The sequence below is a fragment of the Moschus berezovskii genome, chromosome 11 (assembly GCF_049115385.1).
Source record: "Moschus berezovskii isolate FMDL1 chromosome 11, NW_MosBer_1.0, whole genome shotgun sequence".
Lineage (NCBI taxonomy): Eukaryota > Metazoa > Chordata > Mammalia > Artiodactyla > Moschidae > Moschus > Moschus berezovskii.
The window spans coordinates 36,846,575-36,867,977 of record NC_142470.1 but is presented as its reverse complement, the minus strand read 5'-3'; the positions used below and the strand labels follow the sequence as shown (position 1 = coordinate 36,867,977).

The window sequence follows — 21,403 nt, the reverse complement described above, 5'->3', positions numbered from 1 at the left end:
AAACTCATGTTCTCCCTCTGAGGAACCGTATGGACTCTCCCTGAAATTTTAGAACTCAGACTTAATGGATGGGCTCAAATTTTGTCCAGCATTTCCTTTATTTACTCTAATAATAATACATTATTGTTTATGGTGATAGAAGTAGCATTTACTGTATGCTTCCTCTAGGCAAGGCATTGTACTAAGTGGTCCATAAGCACTTTCTCATGGAATCTTCAAGGCAAGCATGTAAGTCTGGCTCTATCATTGTTCCCACATCACAAGTGAGGAAAGCAAAGCTTAGGAAAGTTGAATAAGCTGCCTGAGGTCACCCTGGTGGTAGTTTAGTGTTGAGCCTGTGAGTTAATTTCTGGTCAGTCTGATGTCTAAGCCCAAGATGCTCTAAACTCCAAGATGATACGGTACCATCTGGGATTCTCCATCTAGCCTCCTTTTCTAATCTAGTGTATAGCCCCTTTTATAAACCTGCACATCCTATCACATATCTCTATAAACAATAACAATTTCAAAGCGGGGAGAGGCCCTGGATGCCATTTCATTCTCCTAAGGTGACATCAGGTTATTCCCCTCCCTGATCATGCTTGTTAGTTTCTACGTGACTTCTGGGGAGCCTGGCTGGGTTATTCTTCTTCAGTTCCCCCTTGCACTAGCAGGGTGAGGACCTCACTAGTCAGTTGTATGTCTTTCTCTTTGCTGTCATGCTCTCCTATTTGCTCTGTGAGTAGATTTTCTTCTACTTACTTCCTAGTTTTTTTCTTGCTCTCGCTGGCAGGCTGCTTCACATTCTAGAGCTTCTCCCTGTTAGTCTTATATTCATTCCACTTATATCTACCCTGAAAGGTCAGGAGCTCAATGTCTTTGTTTTGGGGGTTTCTCTAACAATTCTGTTCTGTTCTGTTCAGTCGCTCAGTCGTGTCCGACTCTTTGCGACCCCGTGGACTGTAGCCTACCAGGCTTCTCCATCCATGGGATTCTCCGGGCAAGAATACTGGAGTGGGTTACCATTTCCTTCTCCAGGGAATCTTCCCGACCCAGGGATCGAACCCGGGTCTCTCGCATTAGAGCCAGACGCGTTAACCTCTGAGCCACCAGGGAAGCCCTCTCTAACAATTAGCAACCCACAAACATGCCTTCCTTCAGTCTTTTCACCTCACAAGTGAGTTAGCCCTATTGTGGATATAATTGCTTCTTGTCTTGGACAAAAAAACTGCAGAGATCTACAAATCTGTACAATGAGAATGCCACAGAAAGAACTTCTGTATGCTAACAATTCTTGCCTCCCCCTGCTTGTTTCAGGGTGTGGAACCCCAACATACCCCCCAGTGAACCCCAAGATACCTAGAAAAGTAGCTTTTGGTTATGTTTTTTTCCCCCCATAACTTTTATATTCTGACTACAACAACTTCTTAGTAGTGGCAGATTTTATAGTCACAGTTTCTACTATTTGCAAGTGTCTCCAACTTTCACTTTATGTAACAAATCATTTTGTTGTAAGAGTTTGAAAGCCTCATACTCTTAGGCTAAGTGTGGTTACAACTTATTTAGACGTGGGTGATTTGTTGTTTCCTATTTATTGTGGCAGTACATTTTATGGAGGAAATGATATGATTGACAAATGTTGGGATTCTAGAAGTCTCTGGATGCCTCCAGCACCAAAATACAGGAGTTAATTTACCCTGTGTGCAAAGTGACATGTAAAGGCCCAGGAAAAAGTGGTGCCTCCTCCCCTCCCACTGCTAATCCTATTGCTGTGTGAGCAATTAGAAGGGAATTGACTTCACCTGCCTACAACACCATTCCAGGTCATGGACAGCACCTTGCTAGAAGTCAGACATCCTCTTTTTATACAGTTATAAGTGATATAATTAAGATTACCCATTTAGCTTGTGTTTCATTCATCTGGTCCAAATATTTTTAATACTCAATCCCAGCTGCTCTCTCAGGTTGGGTCAATATAAGGCACGCTATCCTGATTAGAATGGAAACCTCTGGTTTACATTTGGAGACAGGGAACTGAGGAAGTATTTTCATTTCCCGTCCAGAAGTTTAATGTTGTGTAGACGCTGCCTGAGTGTAAAGTACTCGTATTGAAAATAAGCTTTGATTCAGCAGGATTTTGTTCACAGGGTTTAGACTCTCAGACACATGGTGCTGGTAGCCACCATGTCCCAGTGCTGCCCAGCATCTCCACTGACAGCACGACCCAGGAGGTCTTGGGGAGACAGAGTTTCACTTACAGAAAGAGACTCCATTATCGTAGAAGCCACTCCTGGAGTCATTGCTGAAGGCAATTTCTCAGAGTTTATGCTCACACCTTAGAACACTCCTCCAGCCACTTTGATTGAAGGGGCAAGGGAGGGAGCCAAGCCAGCTTGGTCAGCAAATGTCATCAGTCGTGATGAGCCACTAATCGAGACTTCTGATAAGACTGGTATGATGACAGATGAGGCCGCGTACAGCAGTTAACTCAGTCATTTGTAATCATTACTTCTGGGCCATTCAATAACCATCCTGTGAAATTATTTTCTGAATTTCCCAGGGTACAGAAAGGAGCTCAGTTTTGCCCCTTTTCTTTGGTGAAGCATCTCAGCAGTTATAAATGCTTAACGGGAACTTTCTACAGTCCTGTCAGATCCAACTTTAAGGCCGTTATTCACCCGAATCACCTGCTCCATGGAGGTGATGATGCAGTGTTGCGCACACTTGCTCTTTTCCTCACTCTGCCCGTGGAGTTGAAGAAGGCAGTGGCACCCCACCCCAGTCCTCTTGCCTGGAAAATCCCATGGATGGAGGAGCCTGGTAGGCTGCAGTCCATGGGGTCACTAAGAGTCGGACAGGACGGAGCGACTTCACTTTCACTTTTCACTTTGATGCATTGGAGAAGGAAATGGCAACCCACTCCAGTGTTCTTGCCTGGAGAATCCCAGGGACGGCAGAGCCTGGTGGGCTGCTGTATATGGGGTTGCACAGAGTCGGACACGACTGAAGCGACTTAGCAGCAGCAGCAGCCCGTGGCGTAAGCCCTGGATTCCTCTGTGGCTAACATCTCTGATTTTGTTTCAAGATGTCCCAAGGATGAGATGTAGGGTGATGTTGCTGTCTGTCACTTCTCACAATTATGACTGTGGCCATATCTGTTGGCCACAGCTTTTCTTCCCCAGCAGTGTGCCATGTCACGCATGTGCTACAGAAGCTCACCAGCATGCAGAGATACCAAACTGTTGAGGCCCTAGGCACTCTGGGAGGCTGACATGGACCAGCTATGGCTGAAGTTTAACTCCTACCCAAGTCAGTTGCCTTCTGGTTACCCCAGGTTATTAATATCATTTTGTGTGTGTTGTGATATAGAAAAATGTTAGGAAGCACTGACTTAACTTCTTTGATTTTCATTTTCTTTCTAAGTTGGGATTTTAAAAATTATCTTAACAAGATCATTGTAAGGATCAAAGGCTTGAACACACATGAAGGGGTGTTGCTGTTGTTGTTGTTTAGTTTCTAAGTTGTGTCTGAACTCTTTTGTGACCCACATGGACTGTAGCCCACCTGCCTCCTCTGACCATGGGATTTTCCAGGCCAGAATACTGGAGTGTGTTGCCATTTTCTACTCCAGGGAATCTTCCTGACCCTAAGATCGAACCTGTGTCTCCTGCATTGACAGGTGGATTGTTTAGCACTGAGCCACCTGGAAAGCCCTGTACAAAGAGGCTTTAAGAACTACAATATGTTTGTTGGGTATATCACTGGCCACAGAGAGATAAGACTGTATCTTTAGTTCATTGATTGTCCCTTTGAGAATAGGATGGAATTCCACTTTTAAAAGATCTTTTCTAAGTTATAAAATTAACGTACTGCATCTATCATTGATGTTTAAACCCTGAAATACATTTTCTACAATCTTTGATTCTTGTGACTTCTCTGAAGCATCTACTGGAACAGAAGTTCTTTGCCTCTCTCACCAGTGAGCTGAGGGTACCATAAAACGTTAACACTGGCTTTCTGGATATGGAGGTATGGGTCATATTTATTTTCTTCTTTAGACCTTCCTGATTTTTTTCAGATTTTCTATAGTGAAACTGGAAGAGTATTTTAAATTATCTTTCTAAAAGCACTCAAGATGTGCTGCATGAAGGCAAATAACAGCTCCAACATTCCTTCACACTTGCTGGCTCCAAATTACTGCCTCTGTCTTCAGAGCCAGGCGATTTGGAGGCGATGGAAGCCAGGAGGCAGGGGGAGGAGGCAGCAATGTGGGCCATTGAATTTCCTCTTTTCAGACATTGCTCTGGCAGCTAATTCCAGGGTGCTCATCTGTATGGTGGCAGCATGACTTTCATGTTTTCCCCAAGGTGTTTTATGGCCTTTTTACAAAGGTCCTTTGAATAACTTTCTCTCGGTAACTTCCAAATAGTGAAAGTATCAGGTGACTTCTCTGTCTCTCTCCACTTTCTTCTCTCTTTTGTTTTTGCCCATTCCTTGTTACTTGTCTCTTCCTTTACCTTCCTCCCTCTTCTTCACGCTCTTCCTGCTGCACCAGCCCTGTCCCCCTGTTTCATCTCTCTTCATTTCATATTTAAAGCAAAATAAAACACAATAGTGAGAAAGAAAAGATTTGATGGTATTGCTCAGGTTGTGGTAAGGGGAAAGTAAATATGAGTTTATCATTAGGAGGTCAGTGGCTTCAAGCCTGGTTCTAGAAGCAGTTTCATCCCTTTACTTTTCAGTTTTCAGACCTGTAACAACTACTACATCTTAATTTGCTTTCCTCCTTAAGATCAAGGGAAGATTGCCTGGGAAATTGATGTTTCAGCTGTGGCCCTAAAGTGAATGAGGGGAGTTAACTAGTTAAAGAGAGTGGGATGGGGTGGGTGGCCAGAGAGGGTAGGGGTCTCAATGGGGCCAAGTCTGTCTCAGTCCAGAGCATTTGCTCCTTATTTGTCACCAAGAAAGGACCTGCTGTATAGACCAACCAGCTGTTCTACAGTCCCACTCAGAATCTCCTGGAGATGATGCTGATTATCCTGGGAAACAAGGACCTCGAATTACGTGCAGCAGAAAGACTGATCAAATCACAGACACCCGCAGCATTCTCCTGACTGAGGACAGAACTTCCTTCAGGCCACCCTGGGAGGTCCCCTAGAATTGACACTTAGAATGACTTCATCCCGTTGGTAGGACTACCCTGTACCATTAGTCATCCCTCTGTCTTTTATCTAGTGCTTGACCTGTTAGCCAACCTTCCTGTAGAGAGGGAGCCTGGAATCCAGATACCAGATCCCAGCCCTTCCCTTTGGTGTATGATGGTGTGTTTGAATTCTGAGGGTCTAATCCATTGTGTTTCCTTCTCAGCACATCCTCCATCAGACCGCCAGGCCTCTGACAGATCTCACACTAAGCATCCTCCTCCTGGGTCAGGCAAGGCCCTATCTCAAGGAGCAGGAGTCAGGCTGGAGTTGGTGTCCATGGAAAGAGTCCTGACTGAGTTTGAGGCCTTGGAGAGGCTGACATAACATATACCTGACTATAGGTGTATGTTTCTAGGTGACCTTCCTAGATGATCTTATGGTAGAGGCACCTCTCTGGCTCCCCACCCGATCTCACTCTCTTTCACTAGGTAACTCTGCTTATCTACTTTAGAGCCTCAGCTTAAGCATCAGTTTCTCAGGGAGTCCTCCCTTGGCCTTAAGTAAGTCAAGTCTCTCTTCTGTACATTCTCTTAGGGCCATTTCTCTCTCCTTTATAACACACACCAACACTGAGATGTTAGAAGGATTTTTGAGGTTGTTGGACTGCTGCCTGCTGCTGCCCCACCACACTCAGTTTACAAGCTCCTCAACCTGTGAGTTTTAAGAGGGGAGTGTTTAATTCTGTTCACTAATACATCCTAACTGTCAAGGGTAGAGCTTGGCACATAGGAGATACTCAGTAAATATTCATCAAATGAAATTAATCTTAGCTGCATCCCATTTGGCTTCAAGACCTTGGGCCATTTACTTAATCTCTCTCTGAGCCTCAGGTCTCTCATTAGAAATGGGGATAATAATCCCCCATTGAGAAAATTATGAGATTTACACGGAACAGTGGTTATAAAGTACCCAATATGGAGAACAGTGTAGACATTCCTTAAAAAACTGAAAATAGAACTGCCGTATGACCCAGCAATCCCACTGCTGAGCATACACACCAAGGAAACAGAACTGAAAGAGACACGTGTACCCCAATGTTCACTGCAGCACTGTTTACAATAGCCAGGACATGGAAGCAACCTAGATGTCCACTGGCAGACCAATGGGTAAGAAAGATGTGGTACATATACACATGGAATATTCAGTTCAGTTCAGTTCAGTCGCTCAGTCGTGTCCGACTCTCCACAACCCCATGTATCACAGCAGGCCAGGCCTCCCTGTCCATCACCAACTCCCGGAGTTCACTCAAACTCATGTCCACAGAGTCGGTGATGCCATCCAGCCAACTCATTCTCTGTCGTCCCCTTCTCCTCCCGCCCCCAACCTTTCCTAGCATCAGAGTCTTTTCCAGTGAGTCAACTCGTCGCATGAGGTGGCCAAAGTATTGCAGTTTCAGCTTTAGCATCAGTCCTTCCAATGAACACCCAGGATCGATCTCCTTTAGAATGGACTGGTTGGATCTCCTTGCAGTCCAAGGGACTCTCAAGAGTCTTCTCCAGCACCACAGTTCAAAAGCATCAATTCTTCAGCGATCAGCTTTCTTCACAGTCCAACTCTCACATCCATACATGACAATGGGAAAAACTATAGCTTTGACTAGACGGACTTTTGTTGGCCAAGTAATGTCTCTGCTTTTTAATATATTATCAAGATTGGTCATAACTTTCCTTCCAAGGAGTAAGCGTCTTTTAATTTCATGGCTGCAATCAGCATCTGCAGTGATTTTGGAGCCCAAAAAAATAAAGTTTGACACTGTTTCCACTGTTTTTCCATCTATTTCCCATGAAGTGATGGGACCAGATGCCATGATCTTTGTTTTCTGAATGTTGAGCTTCAAGCCAACCTTTTCACTCTCCTCTTTCACTTTCATCAAGAGGCTTTTGAGTTCCTCTTCACTTTCTGCCATAAGGGTAGTGTCATCAGCATACCTGAGATTATTGATATTTCTCCCGGCAATCTTGATTCCAGCTTGTGCTTCTTCCAGTCCAGTGTTCCTCATGATGTACTCTGCATATAAGTTAAATAAGCAGGGTGACAATATACAGCCTTGACGCACTCCTTTTCCTATTTGGAACCAGTCTGTTGTTCCATGTACAGTTCTGACTATTGCTTCCTGACCTTCATACAGGTTTCTCAAGAGGCAGGTCAAGTTGTCTGGTATTCCCATCTCTTTCAGAATTTTCCACCGTTTATTGTGATCCACACAGTCAAAGGCTTTGGCATAGTCAATGAAGCAGAAATAGATGCTTTTCTGGAACTCTCTTGCTTTCTCCATGATCCAGCGGATGTTGGCAATTTGATCTCTGGTGCCTCTGCCTTTTCTAAAACCTGCTTGAACATCTGGGAGTTCACGGTTCACATATTGCTGAAGCCTGGTTTGGAGAATTTGAGCATGACTTTACTAGCGTGTGAGATGAGTGCAGTTGTGCGGTAGTTTGAGCATTCTTTGACATTCCCTTTCTTTGGGATTGGAATGAAGACTGACCTTTTCCAGTCCTGTGGCCACTGCTGAGTTTTCCAAATTTGGTGGCATATTGAGTGCAACACTTTCACAGCATCATCTTTCAAGATTTGAAATAGCTCAACTGGAATTCCATCACCTCTACTAGCTTTGTTCGTAGTGATGCTTTCTAAGGCCCACTATATTACTATATGTAAAATAGATGTCCAGTGCAAGTTCGATGAATGAAACAGGACACTCAAAGCCAGTGCTCTGGGATAACCCAGAGGGAAGGGGTGGGGATGGAGGTGGGAGGGGAGTTCAAGATGAGGGGACACATGTATACCCATGGCTGATTCATGTTGATGTATGGCCAAAACTACCACAGTATTGTAAAGTAATTAGCTTCCAATTAAAATAAATAAATTAATTAAAAAATACCTAATATGGGGCCTGTGTGCATAATAGGCACTCATGAAGTATTGGTTTTTCCCGTACTTTCTTTTTCATGCTCGAGTATTGCACAGAGCCGTAGTTGAAAGGCTTAAAGGACAAAAATATATGCTTCTGTATTTCTTTTCCCTCCTCCTTTCTTTATTACTTTCTTTCATGGTTCGGTGAGGCACAGAATGAAGGGTCGGAAGATCAGCATCTTGAGTTTTCACTAATGAGATGACTTTGGGGAAAACACTGGCGCTGTGTTTCAGTTGCCTCGTATGTGTGATGGGAAGACATAGATAAATGGTCTTTACAGTCCTTCCCAGCTCTCACCATGGGTCTCTGCTTGGGAGTCAAAGGTGACACTGACCACTGTTGTTCACAGTGCAAGATGAATGGGGGTAAGAGGGAAATGCAGCACCAGAACCTGAGAAGTAAATTAGGTTGTTGGCCAATCTGGTTTAATGTGAACTGAGTTTATTTTAGTAATACAAGTGAAGAATATTTTTAAAATATATCATCATGACAATGCCCCTCAGTAACTGCACAGGATTGCTAGTGTATCTTTCTTCAAAAGAGCCCAAGGGCTTTGTATGTATTGTTGCAGTAATTCTCAGAGCATTCCTAAAGTTGGGAGGGAAAGCATGATGAGTTCAGTTTTAAATGAAGAGAAAAAAAACTTCAAAAAAGGTTAAGTAGCTAACCCAAGGTCGCACAGTAACATCACTGTTCCCAGGAACCCAGGTCTTTGTCTAACATACCAACCTGTTAGAGCATTCTGCTTCCTGTTTTCAGAAATGTGTCCAGCCATGGGTGAGAGATCATTGTGCTGAGCAAAATAGTATTTAAAGTGTGGTTTCCTGGAGGATAGACCCTTTTTTGCTGGAACGAGTGGAGTGACAAGTAGATAAAGACAGGTTGAAAGGCCTGCAAGTTAGTAGGAAGTGTTCTGTCCCTCTCCATCTCTCCATCCCACACATCGTTTCTCTGGACCAGCCAAGACCCCAATTCGAGGCCAAGCATCAGACCTGGTGGTTGTCATGGAAACAGTGATAGCTGAGCTTGAGGCCCTGGAGAGCCAGCTACCATGACTGAAGTTGTATGTTTCTAGGTCACCTTCCTGGCTGACCTGAAGGGATTCTATCATCCTCAGGAGAATGCTTCAGGCACCTGCAATCTGATGAATCTTTCTGCTGTATTAAACACAATGTCACTATTTTCCAGGGAAGTCAACATCATCTCCAAGAGGTTGTACTGAAGAGTGGCATTTCCGGTCGGTCCATTTATCAGGGTCTTCAGTTGAATGTCCTGTCCTGATTTTCCCTGTGTGACCTTGGGTAGGGCAGTTGTGCTTTCAGGATTTCAGTCTTCTCATTTGTAAAAGGGGTTAATCCATAGGACCGTTGTGAGGATTACGAGAGTGAATGACTCTGAAAGGCATCAGTAAGTCATAAATCACAGTGATTGTGTAAATAGTTAGGATCTACTCTTCTATGCTGGAGGTCACGTCTTCTGGTGGAAATGGGCCATGCCTTCCCCAGGGGTCACCCTGGTAACTTGTCACTTCTTAACTAGAAATATCAGGTCAAGAGAAGACTTGTTTCTGGACAGTCTGTAACTTCTTGTCCAACTTATCCAGAGACTACTGGGCCTGCCAGTGGGTGGTTGTTCTCACAGGTATGCCCTCACTTGGAAAGAGAAAGGTCCTTCTTTGAGGGACTGGTTCCCTCGGCTGCCTGGGCTTTGTGTCACTTGCAGTACGTTAATTATTTAGTGCCTGGCATGGGGTTGCAGAGTCGGACACGACTGAGCGACTGAACTGAACTGAAAGCTTCCTGAGATCACAAGATAAAAGGCCTAGTGGTAGTTCAAAGTCTTCCTTTTGATTATTATTCTAGTCAATAGATTTTGAAGCAAGAAGATAGGATTGAAATAACAGTGGAGTAAGTGTCATAGAATATAAGCAAGCCACAGAAATGGACCCAGAACATAGAGTCCTGTTGCCCTGCTAATGGAAGCGCTCAGACATGGGGTGTGTGTGTGTGTGTGTGTGTGTGTGTGTGTGTGATACAGAGAGAGAGAGAAGCATCAGGCTACTCGGAGAGTGATATCCTCTCCATTGCACTCTTGGATTAGTATAGATGCCGATTACCCTTCCTACACTGCTGAAAGCCAGAGAGTCCACCTGGGCTAGGTAAGTAGGGCCAGTAACCAAGCACACCTGGAGCAAGGATTCCAGAGCAGTAGATATAGCAGGGCGCAAGGAGATCCAACCAGTCCTTTCTAAAGGAGATCAATCCTGGGTGTTCATTGGAAGGACTGATGCTAAAGCTGAAACTCCAATACTTTGGCCACTTCATGTGAAGAGTTGACTCACTGGAAAAGACTCTGATGCTGGGAGGGATTGGGGGCGGGAGGAGAAGGGGACAACAGAGGATGAGATGGCTGGATGGCATCACCGACTCGATGGACATGAGTCTGAGTGAACTCCGGGAGTTGGTGATGGACAGGAAGGCCTGGTGTGCTGTGATTCATGGGGTCGCAAAGAGTCGGACACGACTGAGCGATTGAACTGAACTGAACTGAACAGGCCAGTCAGGAGCTCTTCCTTGGAATGCTGAGATCATCTCTAGATAGGTCAAAATGTAGCAACTTGGGACACAAATTCTAAAGGGCAGCATTGAATGTCTTATTACTTTCATTATGTGGCTTTGGCTTGAATTATGAGTTACTGGTGGCCTGCACAGACGTGGTATCCCTGGGGTCTATGCCCTTGATCTGGCCTTGGCCTTGACCTTGGAAAGCATGTTAGTATGTCCCACATGAGACAGAATAGCAGCCCCTATGAAAAGCTTTTGCTAATTTCTTCTAAATCTATGCACTTGAAAGTTGTGAATTAAATTAATAAACTAGTTTACTTCATTGTCATGAGCAACCAAGGTAGTCTGAACAGCGTGTTTGGTAAATGGTCTAATGGCACATTCCAAAGTGACAGTAAGCCATGGTGGTTGAGAAGGCCCAGTCAAGTTTTGCTTTGGGCCACTCTGAATCCCAGCTCAGCTGCTCTGATGAGACTGCAGCTCAGGAAAGAGGGGAAACCTTGGAGAAGGAGGGATTTGGTTTGCCCCTTTAAGAAAGGGTAGGATTTAGGAAAGCAGCAGGTCAAGAAGGACGTTCTAGGTAGAGATCAACGTGGGCAAAGGTTTGGAGACTTATGTGTGACAGAGACAGAATATGAAAGGATTCTGTGTGGGAAATAATGAAAAATCAAGTAGTGGCCAAAGTGTGTTGGCTTCACATTTACACATTTCAGCCATTTCTGCCGGAACCTCTTTGTAATTCCCTTTTATGTGTGGGTCTAGTATACCTTGCAGGTAACCAATCCCCAAGAGCTGGGACCACGCTGACAATTTCCTTTGTGTTCCATCAATATTCCTTAATGCCATGCCTTGGGAAGGAATGCCTGCTTTTATTTGACTGACAGATGGGGTTCACCACTGAATGATCTCGGTAGTTATACACAGGTCCTTTTGGGTACTGGGGAGAGAGGCAAGGAACGTGTGTTGAAACTATAACTTTCAATGGTACAAGAGAACTTTTTGAGAAATAATAATTTTGCTTCAGGACTTGAGCTACCAAGAAAGAGCACAAACCTTCCTGGCAGAGGGGGAGTAGAGTTTAGTGAAAGGTAAGGTGAAATGGGGGGCTGTTAGTTCTATTCAAATTCTGCCCTGACACTAATAGTTGCTCTCTGAATGAGCCAGCTGGAAGGAAATATGAAAGCAAACTGCAGAAGAGTTGATTCCCTGAACTGTAGAGGAGCTGACTGAACTGAAAGTTCAGCCTCCTCATTTTCCAGGCCTGGAGAAGGTGTAGGGAGGTCTATGTGTTTAGGACAAAGGACATATCTGCTAATTCTCCCTCTTGTGTCTGAAAATTACATCTGTTTTTCAGACTAAATGAACTGCCTGTCACCGCTCCAACATCACTGCTGACTCTAGTAGTCATGTAAATTCACCGAGGTTTCTTTGGCTGCACAGGTGTGGGCTCAATCCTGTGAATACTGAAACCATTTCCCTAGGCTGCCAATCCCAGGTGGGAACCCTCCCCTGTGCCCAGCCTTGCTGTGCCCGCTCACCACTGTTTGACATTTGGACGGCTATTTATTTGGCCACATTAAGCTTTGTTTCGTGTGACACAAAATCATTGTTAAAGAATGCATTATTAAGTGTGTTTTCAAATAAAGGGGAAAAACTAGCAGGCAGTCACTGATTGTTTTATTGTTGGGAGGAAAATAAATAAGCAAAACGTGTGCAAGGCAAGGCAGGAGCAGTTCCAGGGAGCATTTAGAAGAGAAGCATTTTTACATTTTATTGATGGAGGTTTGTAAAACATGCTTGATAGGGAACCCAGGGCATTCATGTAAATAACCATCACACACACATAGCTCTTTATTATTTATGCCGATGTGAGTATGATATATTCACTGTATTATGTACACTGGCTTAGAGATAAATAGACACACAGTAAGACGTTTAATAATAAACACTGAATATAGAGACATTGCCAATTGGCTGAAATTGGGGTAGTAGAGACTGTAGACAGTTGGCAGAGTTAATAATTAGTGAATAACAGAGAAACAGCTCTTCTGGAGCACTTTTGATTTTTGGACATGTGTCCTAGATCCTCAGATAGAAGAGGAACCAAGACTCCCATTCATTTTGGATTCTGAAACAAATAAAAGCATAAAATTTCAACAGTGGTGTGACTGATACATCATGTGTGCATTATTTCATCTGGCCTGTACAAAATCCTAAGAGTTTGCATCCATTATTCTTGTTTTTATCATTTTTTCAGGACATTGAGACTTCACTGAGTATGTGATTGGCCTGAGTTAAACAGCTAATAAGTATCAGAGCTAATAATTTTCTCCATAACTCTGGTTTCATTATTTGTCAAATATTTGAGTGCCTATTATATGCCAGGCATGGGGACATAGCAGTGACTAATGCAGGAAAGACACAATAAACAGACAAATATAAATATAAGAAAAAGAAATGCAGATCAATGTGATACAGAGTTGTTAATGGAGTGTGTGGGCTTCCCTCATGGCTCAAATGGTAAAGAATGTGCCTGCACAAATATATGTATACATGAGTAAAGGGTATATGGGAAGCCTCTGAGTTATCTTTGCAACTTTTTCTGTAACTTTAAAAATATTCTAAATAAAATTTAAGAATGAAAATGCACAGCAAGAAAATTTAAAGTTGATAATCAAATACTAGCTTTGGAAAAAGATGTAATAAAAATATAACTTAATAGCTACAATATGTAATATATAACTTTTATGATAGCTATAATATATATCTTTATTGCAATAAAAATATCTTTCAAACTGACAATGAGAAAACAACTCAAAAAATAGGCAAAAATATTAGTCCATTTTGAGAACGGCAAATTAATACCACTATTCCCCTCCCCTAGTAAATGGAAGACCACACAAAAAGATGTACAAATTCACTCATAGTCAGGGATATGAAAAATCAAGTAATAGATATTCCTTTATACCAAACATCCTTGCAAAACCCATACAGTTCCTAATATCTATTATTGGTGGAATACAGGGGAAAGGGGACTCATGTATTGTTAGTGGAATAGGAAATTATGACATCCTTTTGGGGAAGGCAGTCTGATAATCCTATTAAAATTAAAAATACATTTAAAAAAAAAATCTGCCTGCAATATGGGAGACCTGTGTTTGATCCCTAGGTCGGGATGATCCGCTAGAGAAGGATATGGCTAACCACTCTGGTATTCTTGCCCAGAGAATTCCATGGAGAGAGAAGCCTGGCAGGCTAGAGTCCATAGGGTTGCAAAGAGTCAGACATGACCGAGCAACTATAGAATGACTAGGAAGATCTCTCTGAGGAGGTGACATTTGGGCAGAGACCTGGGTGGAAAGATGGGATGATCTCGTGCCTGCTGGGCAGAGGAATTTTTAGGCTGAGACCCGCTGGTGCAAAAGCCCTGAGATGGGAGCCTGCTTGTCGAGTTTAGGAATAGCAAGGAGGCCTGTAAGGCTGGAGCTCCACGAGCAAGGGAAAAATGGTTGGAAATGAGGTCAGAGAGAGACCAGGAGCCAGATCATGTGGGACCTTAAAGGACTAGGTCATGCCAAGAAATGTTAGTACTGTTTCAGGGCCTAAGTGCCAATCCAACTGCTGTGTGGAGAACATATTGAAGGTGAGCAATAGGAGAAGCGGGGGACCAGCTGGGAGCTTATAGCAGCTGTCAGAGTGAGAGGTGATGCGGAGAGAGAAGAGAGGGACATAATGTAGGTAGAGCCATTGAGACTGGTTGATGAATTGGTGTGGGCCATGGGGAAAAAATGTCAAGGATTCCTCCTTGGTTTTGACCCAAGGAACCAGGAGAGGTTTGCCATCGCTTTCTGAATAGGGAACACCTGGGGTTTAGATGGAGCGACATCACGTGTTCATTTTTGCATGTATTAAGTTTGTGATACTTATCCACGAATAAAATGAAGATTTCAGACTGGCAGTTGGATATATGTTCTGCTGTTCAGGGGAGCGGTTGGGCCTTGAGATATAAATTTAGTGGTGTTAATATGTAGATGATATTTAAAGCTATGAAACTGGATGAGATCATTTTGGGGAGTGAGTTTAGATGGGGAAGAAACGTGTCCCAAGTTACCCAACTTTTAACACCTGTAAAATAATAAAACAGAAATTCCCTCCCCCATCAAGTTTTTAAAAAAGAAAAACAGCTGAGCTTATTTACATGTCAGGCAAGAAATTCACTGAGCAGTTCTCTAAGGAATAAAATTCAGTTTTTAGAGCCCTAGGAAGAGTTACATGGTGGTCATGCTAATTCAGAATTGAAAATCAGCACTTTGGACAGGAGAGAATGAATTCGTAAATCTGAACATGCTTGGTTAAAACAAATCCCTTGTTCAAGGGTCAAGAGATTTTAGTGAAGTTTAAGGGACTGGTGTGCTGGGCTCACTTGAAATTCATGGTCAGAGTTTATTGTCAGCTGGTTAAAACTACTGTGATGAAATTTAATATTCAGCTGTGAAATCTCCTGGGCAGTTACTGCTAGGAAATGGAGAATGTTCCTTTTGTACAGCCTGGAAAATGGGGAAGATCTGGCAAAGAGGAGTAGAGAAAACCTGCCCCTGAAGCAGGAGACAAGTGCAGCCAAGGACTGCGTGTCACTGAGGTGTGAAGAGTCCAAGAAGCAGTGAAGATCAGCGTGATCCAGTGCTGCTGAGTGGTCCAGTAAGAGAAGAACCAAGACTCGTTCATTGTATTTACAACTTGGGGTCTTTGGTGACCTTGACCCAGCGTAGTAGAGACGATCCTGATTTCATTTAACTTAAGAGGAAATGAGAGAGGAGAAGTAGAGACAGAAGCATAGACAGATCTTTTTAAGACACTTAGCTGTGAAGGAGAGCAGGAAATGGGAGGATGGCTGAAGAAGAATGTGCGGGTCAGGGAAGTTTTTTCTTTAGTTTTTTAAAGATGTACATACTTGCTGCAGATGAGATTGACTTGGAAGAGGGGGGAAACTGTTATACAGAAGAAAGGACAAACTACTGCACCAGTGGATTTCTTGGGATGTGATGAGATTAGCAACTAGGTGGAGAGGCTGCCACTGCTTAGAACGTGGTCAGCCTGTTTTAGCAGGAGAGAAGGTAGTATATAAAGTTACTGATACCTCTGAGTTGGTAGATTTGTGCTAGATTTACTTCTCTTTTTTCAATGAAATAAAAAACAAGTTCACTAACTGAGAAGGTGGAGGAATGGGGGTCAGGGATTGGAGGCTTGAGGGATAAGAAAACCTTGGAAGTAGTGAGACTAGAAGAGCGAGGGTGAATTGAGCCCATCAGGGAATTCAGAAGAATTCCTGGGCAGTCCTGAGGGTCCTCTTGAGGTTTGTGGTCATAATTTTAACTGGGAGAATGGCACTGAAACATGTATATTATCATATGTGAAACGAATCACCAGTCCAGGTTCGACGCATGATACAGGATGATCGGGGCTGGTGCACGGGGATGACCCAGAGGGAGGATAAGGGGAGGAGGGAGGTGGGAGGAGGGCTCAGGAAGGGGAACTCATGTACACCCGGGGCGGATTCATGTCAATGTATGGCAAAACCAACCAATATAATATTGTAAAATAATTAGCCTCCAATAAAAAAAATAAAATTAAGGAAAAAAATAAAAAACTTTTAAGCATCTGGGGTACTCCTCCCCTCCTCTCCTGCCACCACATTCAGATGCTCAGGACAACCACGAATGACAAAAGGACAGGAGTTGCACTTGTTTGGAAGGGAATTATTGTAGTGGAATTATTATAGTGATGAATCCTGGAATCTAAGTTGAGGATGCAAGAGGGGTGACACATGGTAGGAAAAGAGTAGTGTCAAGTAGTTAGGGGCTTCACTGTGCCTAGATACCCTGTGGTACCTGGAAAGGACTCAGAATATCACCCCAGATCCCCATAATCCCCTCCAAAACCTAAAACAATCTTATCTGTAGCCAATCAAAAATGTCCTCAGTCCAGAGTACATTTCTTTTCTCCTCAGGTAGTTCTGGCTATCACTTGGACACCTGGAAGTCCTTGCTCCTACTTTCTCCTCTCCTTTCCTTTCTACCCCTCTTCCTCAGGGTCCAAGATACACTCCGTTTGAACCAGAGGGTCTCAGTTCATGCCTTCACTCCATAAGTCTGTGCTAGTGAGATTCACTCTGGATCCTCACATTTCCAGAGGAGAGCACCAAAAACCCAAGCTTTTGTCTTGCTTAAATGGATTATTTCTTATGCATAGCTTTTCTCTATGCTGGAAACCCCCATTCCCACCAGGGCTGAAGGTGGGTAGGGGGTGGAGATGAAGTGTAAAGGGAGCAGAGAGCCTCTTCCCTGCGCTTAAATGAAGTGCTTTCTTCTTTCTAGGCTGCATTTATGCATATTCTATTAACATTAACTAGAACCCACTTCTGTGTCAGTGCTTCTGATTTTGACAAACAACTTCATTCTTGTAGACTGTGTTTTTTCTTAGTTTTTACGCTTTCAGGTAAGGAGATCCATCCTTTTGGTTGACCTCCATTAGCTCCCCCAGCCTCATCCAGCAAATCACTATCCACTCTCCTCTGGGGACCATGTGTGAACCCAGTCTACTGGCAGAAATTCTGAGAATTCCTATAAGGGTGGGGTAAAAATGTGTGCTTTCTCTCCAGTGTTCAACTTTGAAGGTGCTCAACTATTTATTGGCATTTTTGGTGGCTCAGAGGGTCAAGAATCTGCCCTCAATGTGGGAGACCCAGGCTTGATTCCTGGGTCAAGAAGATCCCCTGGAGAAGGGAATGGCTACCCATTCGAGTATTCTTGCCTGGAGAATTCCATGGACAGAGGAGCCTGGCAGACTACAATCTATGGGGTCACAAAGAGTAGGGCATGACTGAGCGACTCACACTTTCACTTTTCACTTTTGGATGTAAACTGGTTTCAGTTTACGTCTTTAGGAATGACCCACAGTGAGGTCCATGGCTCTTTGCTAGGCCATGACTCAGCCCTCAGAGCCCTCCTTTGGAATTATTTCAGATATTTTTTATCCCTGAATATATAACCTGACCCTTATCCATGTTAACTTAATCTGCCATCCATATCCACGCACAGACTCGTAAGTGCCTCCTGATGTCTAGTCCCATCCGCTTGGTGCTTCACAGGAAGAAGTTAATATCATTCCCAAACTGTATGGCTAAGAAAAATGACATCATTTCGAAACTGGGAAATATCACCTAGACTTGATCTTCCTGTTGCTTCAGAATTACTTAAAATTTGAGCTCTGCTGATGACTCAGACAGAGATGCCAATGTTTATTCACATGGGGTTCTTTGTAAGGAGTTGATTGTGAAAGCCTTCTCATAACCCTCACACTGTTGACCCATTCTGGAGCACACTTATCTCTGACCTTACCCATTGACTAGTGGGGACGCTGAAGGGCCCTATAGAGAACTGATCACCTTGGAGTAGTTTGTGGGAGTCCCTGAAGGGTGGTATAAGAAGCAAGGGCTATAGCAGCAGGCCAACCTGATCTGTTGACTCTGGTCTCCTGCCTGCTGGTCATGTGACCACAGTCAGGGCATCCAGCCTCTCTTAGCCTTGGTTTCCATGATCTCAAAATAGGCCCAATAATAGTATTTATTCACAAGGTTGTTGTAGGAATCAAATGTGATCACGTGTTTAAAGCACTGACCACAATGCTAGTCCATGTGTGCTCAGGTAGCATTATTAATTCTTTAAAATTCTAATAACCTCAAGTCTGCGCTTAAGTAGACCTGTGTGATCTTGGGCCTCAATCCTCTCAGCCCCATTTGAGGGTGAAATGAGGTGGCTGCTCCCTCAAACTTACTAGTTTAGCGTCTGACTCCTGTCAGTGCATTCCTCTGAGCCATTTTGGAGAAATGCTACGAAAGAAGTATCTAGGTACCAGCCAGTTCAGCTCGTTTCTCTTTAGATCACGGGTTAGAGAAAAGTCAAAAAATCTTTCCTAGATACTCAGGCCAGCACTTCCAACTCCAGTCTTTGGAAGGCAGAAAGAAGGAGAGCATAGAATGCCCATTCTGTTCTAGTTACAGGGACAAGTGGGCTTCACGAAAAGGCAGCGCCTGTAGATAAAACAGTGGAGCAGTCTGGAAACAAAAGGCTGCTGGGACCACTCAGAGCGATGATTTCCTTAAAGCATACACCGAGGGACTGATACTATAAGGGGATTGAAGGCATAATAGGGCCTGGAGGAGCGCATGCTGGAAGTGATGTGGAAGAATCTGCAAAGCAAACAGGCTGAGAAATGCTTCTGCTACTGTTGCTTCCTTTTCTTTTTTCTTTTCTTCCTCTACTTCCTCTTTGTGAAATCACCCCAGGCAGTTTAACACTTTCTGTTTGAGTAGCAAGCCAGCCCACTCATGGTAGAGCATGGCCTCCTGAGGCCAGGTACACCTGGCTTCAGTTCCTGATTCCATCATTTGCCCTCTAAGCCTCAGTTGTTGCATATGTAAAACTGAGACGGAAATGCTTATCTCAGGGAGTCATTGTGAAATTATGTGAGTTAAGAGCCCAGCACGGTGCCTCATCCATGGAAGCTGCAGAAGAAATTCTAGTTCCCGTCTTTGCCTCCTGCCCACAGTCAGCCTATCTCCTAAACAGATAGGCTCAAACTGGTCAAACTGGTCCTTCTTTAACAGAAACAGCTTTCCCTGCCTTAAGACATTAGCAAATAGCAATTGGGTTGGGGATTTCTGGGAAGAACTGCATAAGAGCATGCAGCCTATGTTTGTTTGATTTATAGATATATTATAATTACTTTTCACCACATGAAACCCACTTGAGGTACTTTTAAGCAAAGGAATAATGGTGCTTTTACTCTTTTTCTCTCAATCCTTCTTTCTCTCATGCAAATCAGAAGCATTAATCCTTTGTGGCTCCCCTGGACTCAGCTATAGGAAAACTCATCACCTAGCATTTCCCCCCCTGAAAATAGTGTAATTGTCAAAACTCATAACTTCTGAGTGCAGTTTCAACATTCTTATTGATAAGGCAATAACCCAAGCAAACAACATTAGATGAAGTTACAAGTCTGAACATAAAGTAGAGTGGAGGCATTATTTGAATGCAATGAATTAAAATTCTCTGTAAAGTTGCTCAAATTCTCACAGGCAGAAGAGACTTTGGATAGTGTTAGAGTCCGGAGTCGCCCTTCCCTCAAAGGAACAGAGGACACTCACGATAATGCAAGACACACAGCGAGGTTTATTTCCAGCTAGCTGGGGTCCAAGTGTCCGCCCGACGCAGCGGGTTTCAACAAGGACCCCAAGCACTCAGAGCCAAGGGGTTATATAGCATTTTCAAATCATGATATTTCTAAATTACCTAACTCACAGGAATTTTCTTTACACACACACACAGCTGTGCCTATCTCTCTCCTGGGGTCTTAAGGAGATAAGTTTATCAGACCTGTTTACCTAATTTTCAGTGTCGAAGCCACCCACATTCTTGGTATTTAAGATTAACTTGTCTCCCAGGTTTTATCTAGTTCTTCTTCCCTCAAGTCACATACTCAGTAAAAATGGTTTTTCCGGCCTCTAAGATGGCCATTCTTATGCTAACCCATTCTTACAATAGAACTATTAGACCAAACCATTAAGTAGCCTGGCTTCTAGTTCTTCTACCAGACATCTTTGGCATGGCCTAGTCACAAAATTCAGACTTCTTAGATCTTACTGCCCTTGGTAGAAAATGTGGATTGAGGTCCTGAGGTCAATTCAATCTACTAGTGGCTCACTCTCTTTTCCCCTCATTTTCCAACTGACGTCATGAAAGCCTCCTCCGAATTTTCTTTTATAAGCCATATAAGTGACAGCTAAAAGACATATCCCAAGCACAAAGATCAATATTCTCTTTGTCTTTTATATGTTCAGGTCAGAGCTCCTTGGAGTCACCAACAAACCTGCCTTCTCTTCCTCCCGATTCCTTTGCATGGAATCTGACCTGGATAATGAAAGATTCCTTCCCTTTCCTGTCTCATCGCAGCCGATATGGTAAGTATATTTTGATAGTTATTTGTAATGTATAGTCACCATCTCATAATTAAAGAAGCTGTGAGTTGCAATTAGTGATGTATGGCTTGTTGCTGCTACTGCTGCTGCTGCTGCTGCTAAGTCACTTCAGTCGTGTCCGACTCTGTGTGACCCCATAGACGGAAGCCCACCAGGCTCCTCCATCCCTGGGATTCTCCAGGCAAGAACACTGGAGTGGGTTGCCATTTCCTTCTCCAATGTGTGAAAGTGAAAAGTGAAAGTGAAGTCGCTCAGTCGTGTCCGACCCTTAGCGACCCCACAGACTGCAGCCTACCAGGCTCCTCCATCCATGGGATTTTCTAGGCAAGAGTACTGGAGTGGCTTGCCATTGCCTTGTTGAGAAGGAAGTACTTCTGTGCCCTTAGTCTTCCATTGACAGCCACCTCCATAAGACCATTGCCCCCAGGCCTGGCCTCTCCAGACTGACAGCTGTCTTATGTATCCTGTAGGAAGCCAAAGACTTTGTGGCTGCCACATCTTATCCCAGCTGCCTTTATGTGGGTGTGTGGTATTCCTGACTGCCCCTTACCCACCCACCTTGAGATGTAATGCTTTTTTGCATTTTGACTGTGGCTTTCTAGATACATGGTTCTAATCCATGAGTGTTTCTATAGTGATCTCTTGAGAGAGGATTATTATGAGGGTCACAGGTCTTCTGGGGTCCCTCAAGTGATTCCCTGACATT

General features: G+C 43.7%; 1 protein-coding gene across 1 annotated transcript in view; it reads left to right on the top strand.

Annotated features, from left to right (window-relative positions):
- ALK (ALK receptor tyrosine kinase) overlaps window positions 1–21,403 on the top strand; it is a 752,669-nt gene that overhangs the window by 200,790 nt on the left and 530,476 nt on the right. The window contains exon 2 of the mRNA XM_055400465.2: window positions 20,560–20,679. Coding sequence (XP_055256440.2) covers window positions 20,560–20,679 — 120 coding nt within the window. The remainder of the gene's footprint in view (window positions 1–20,559; window positions 20,680–21,403) is intronic.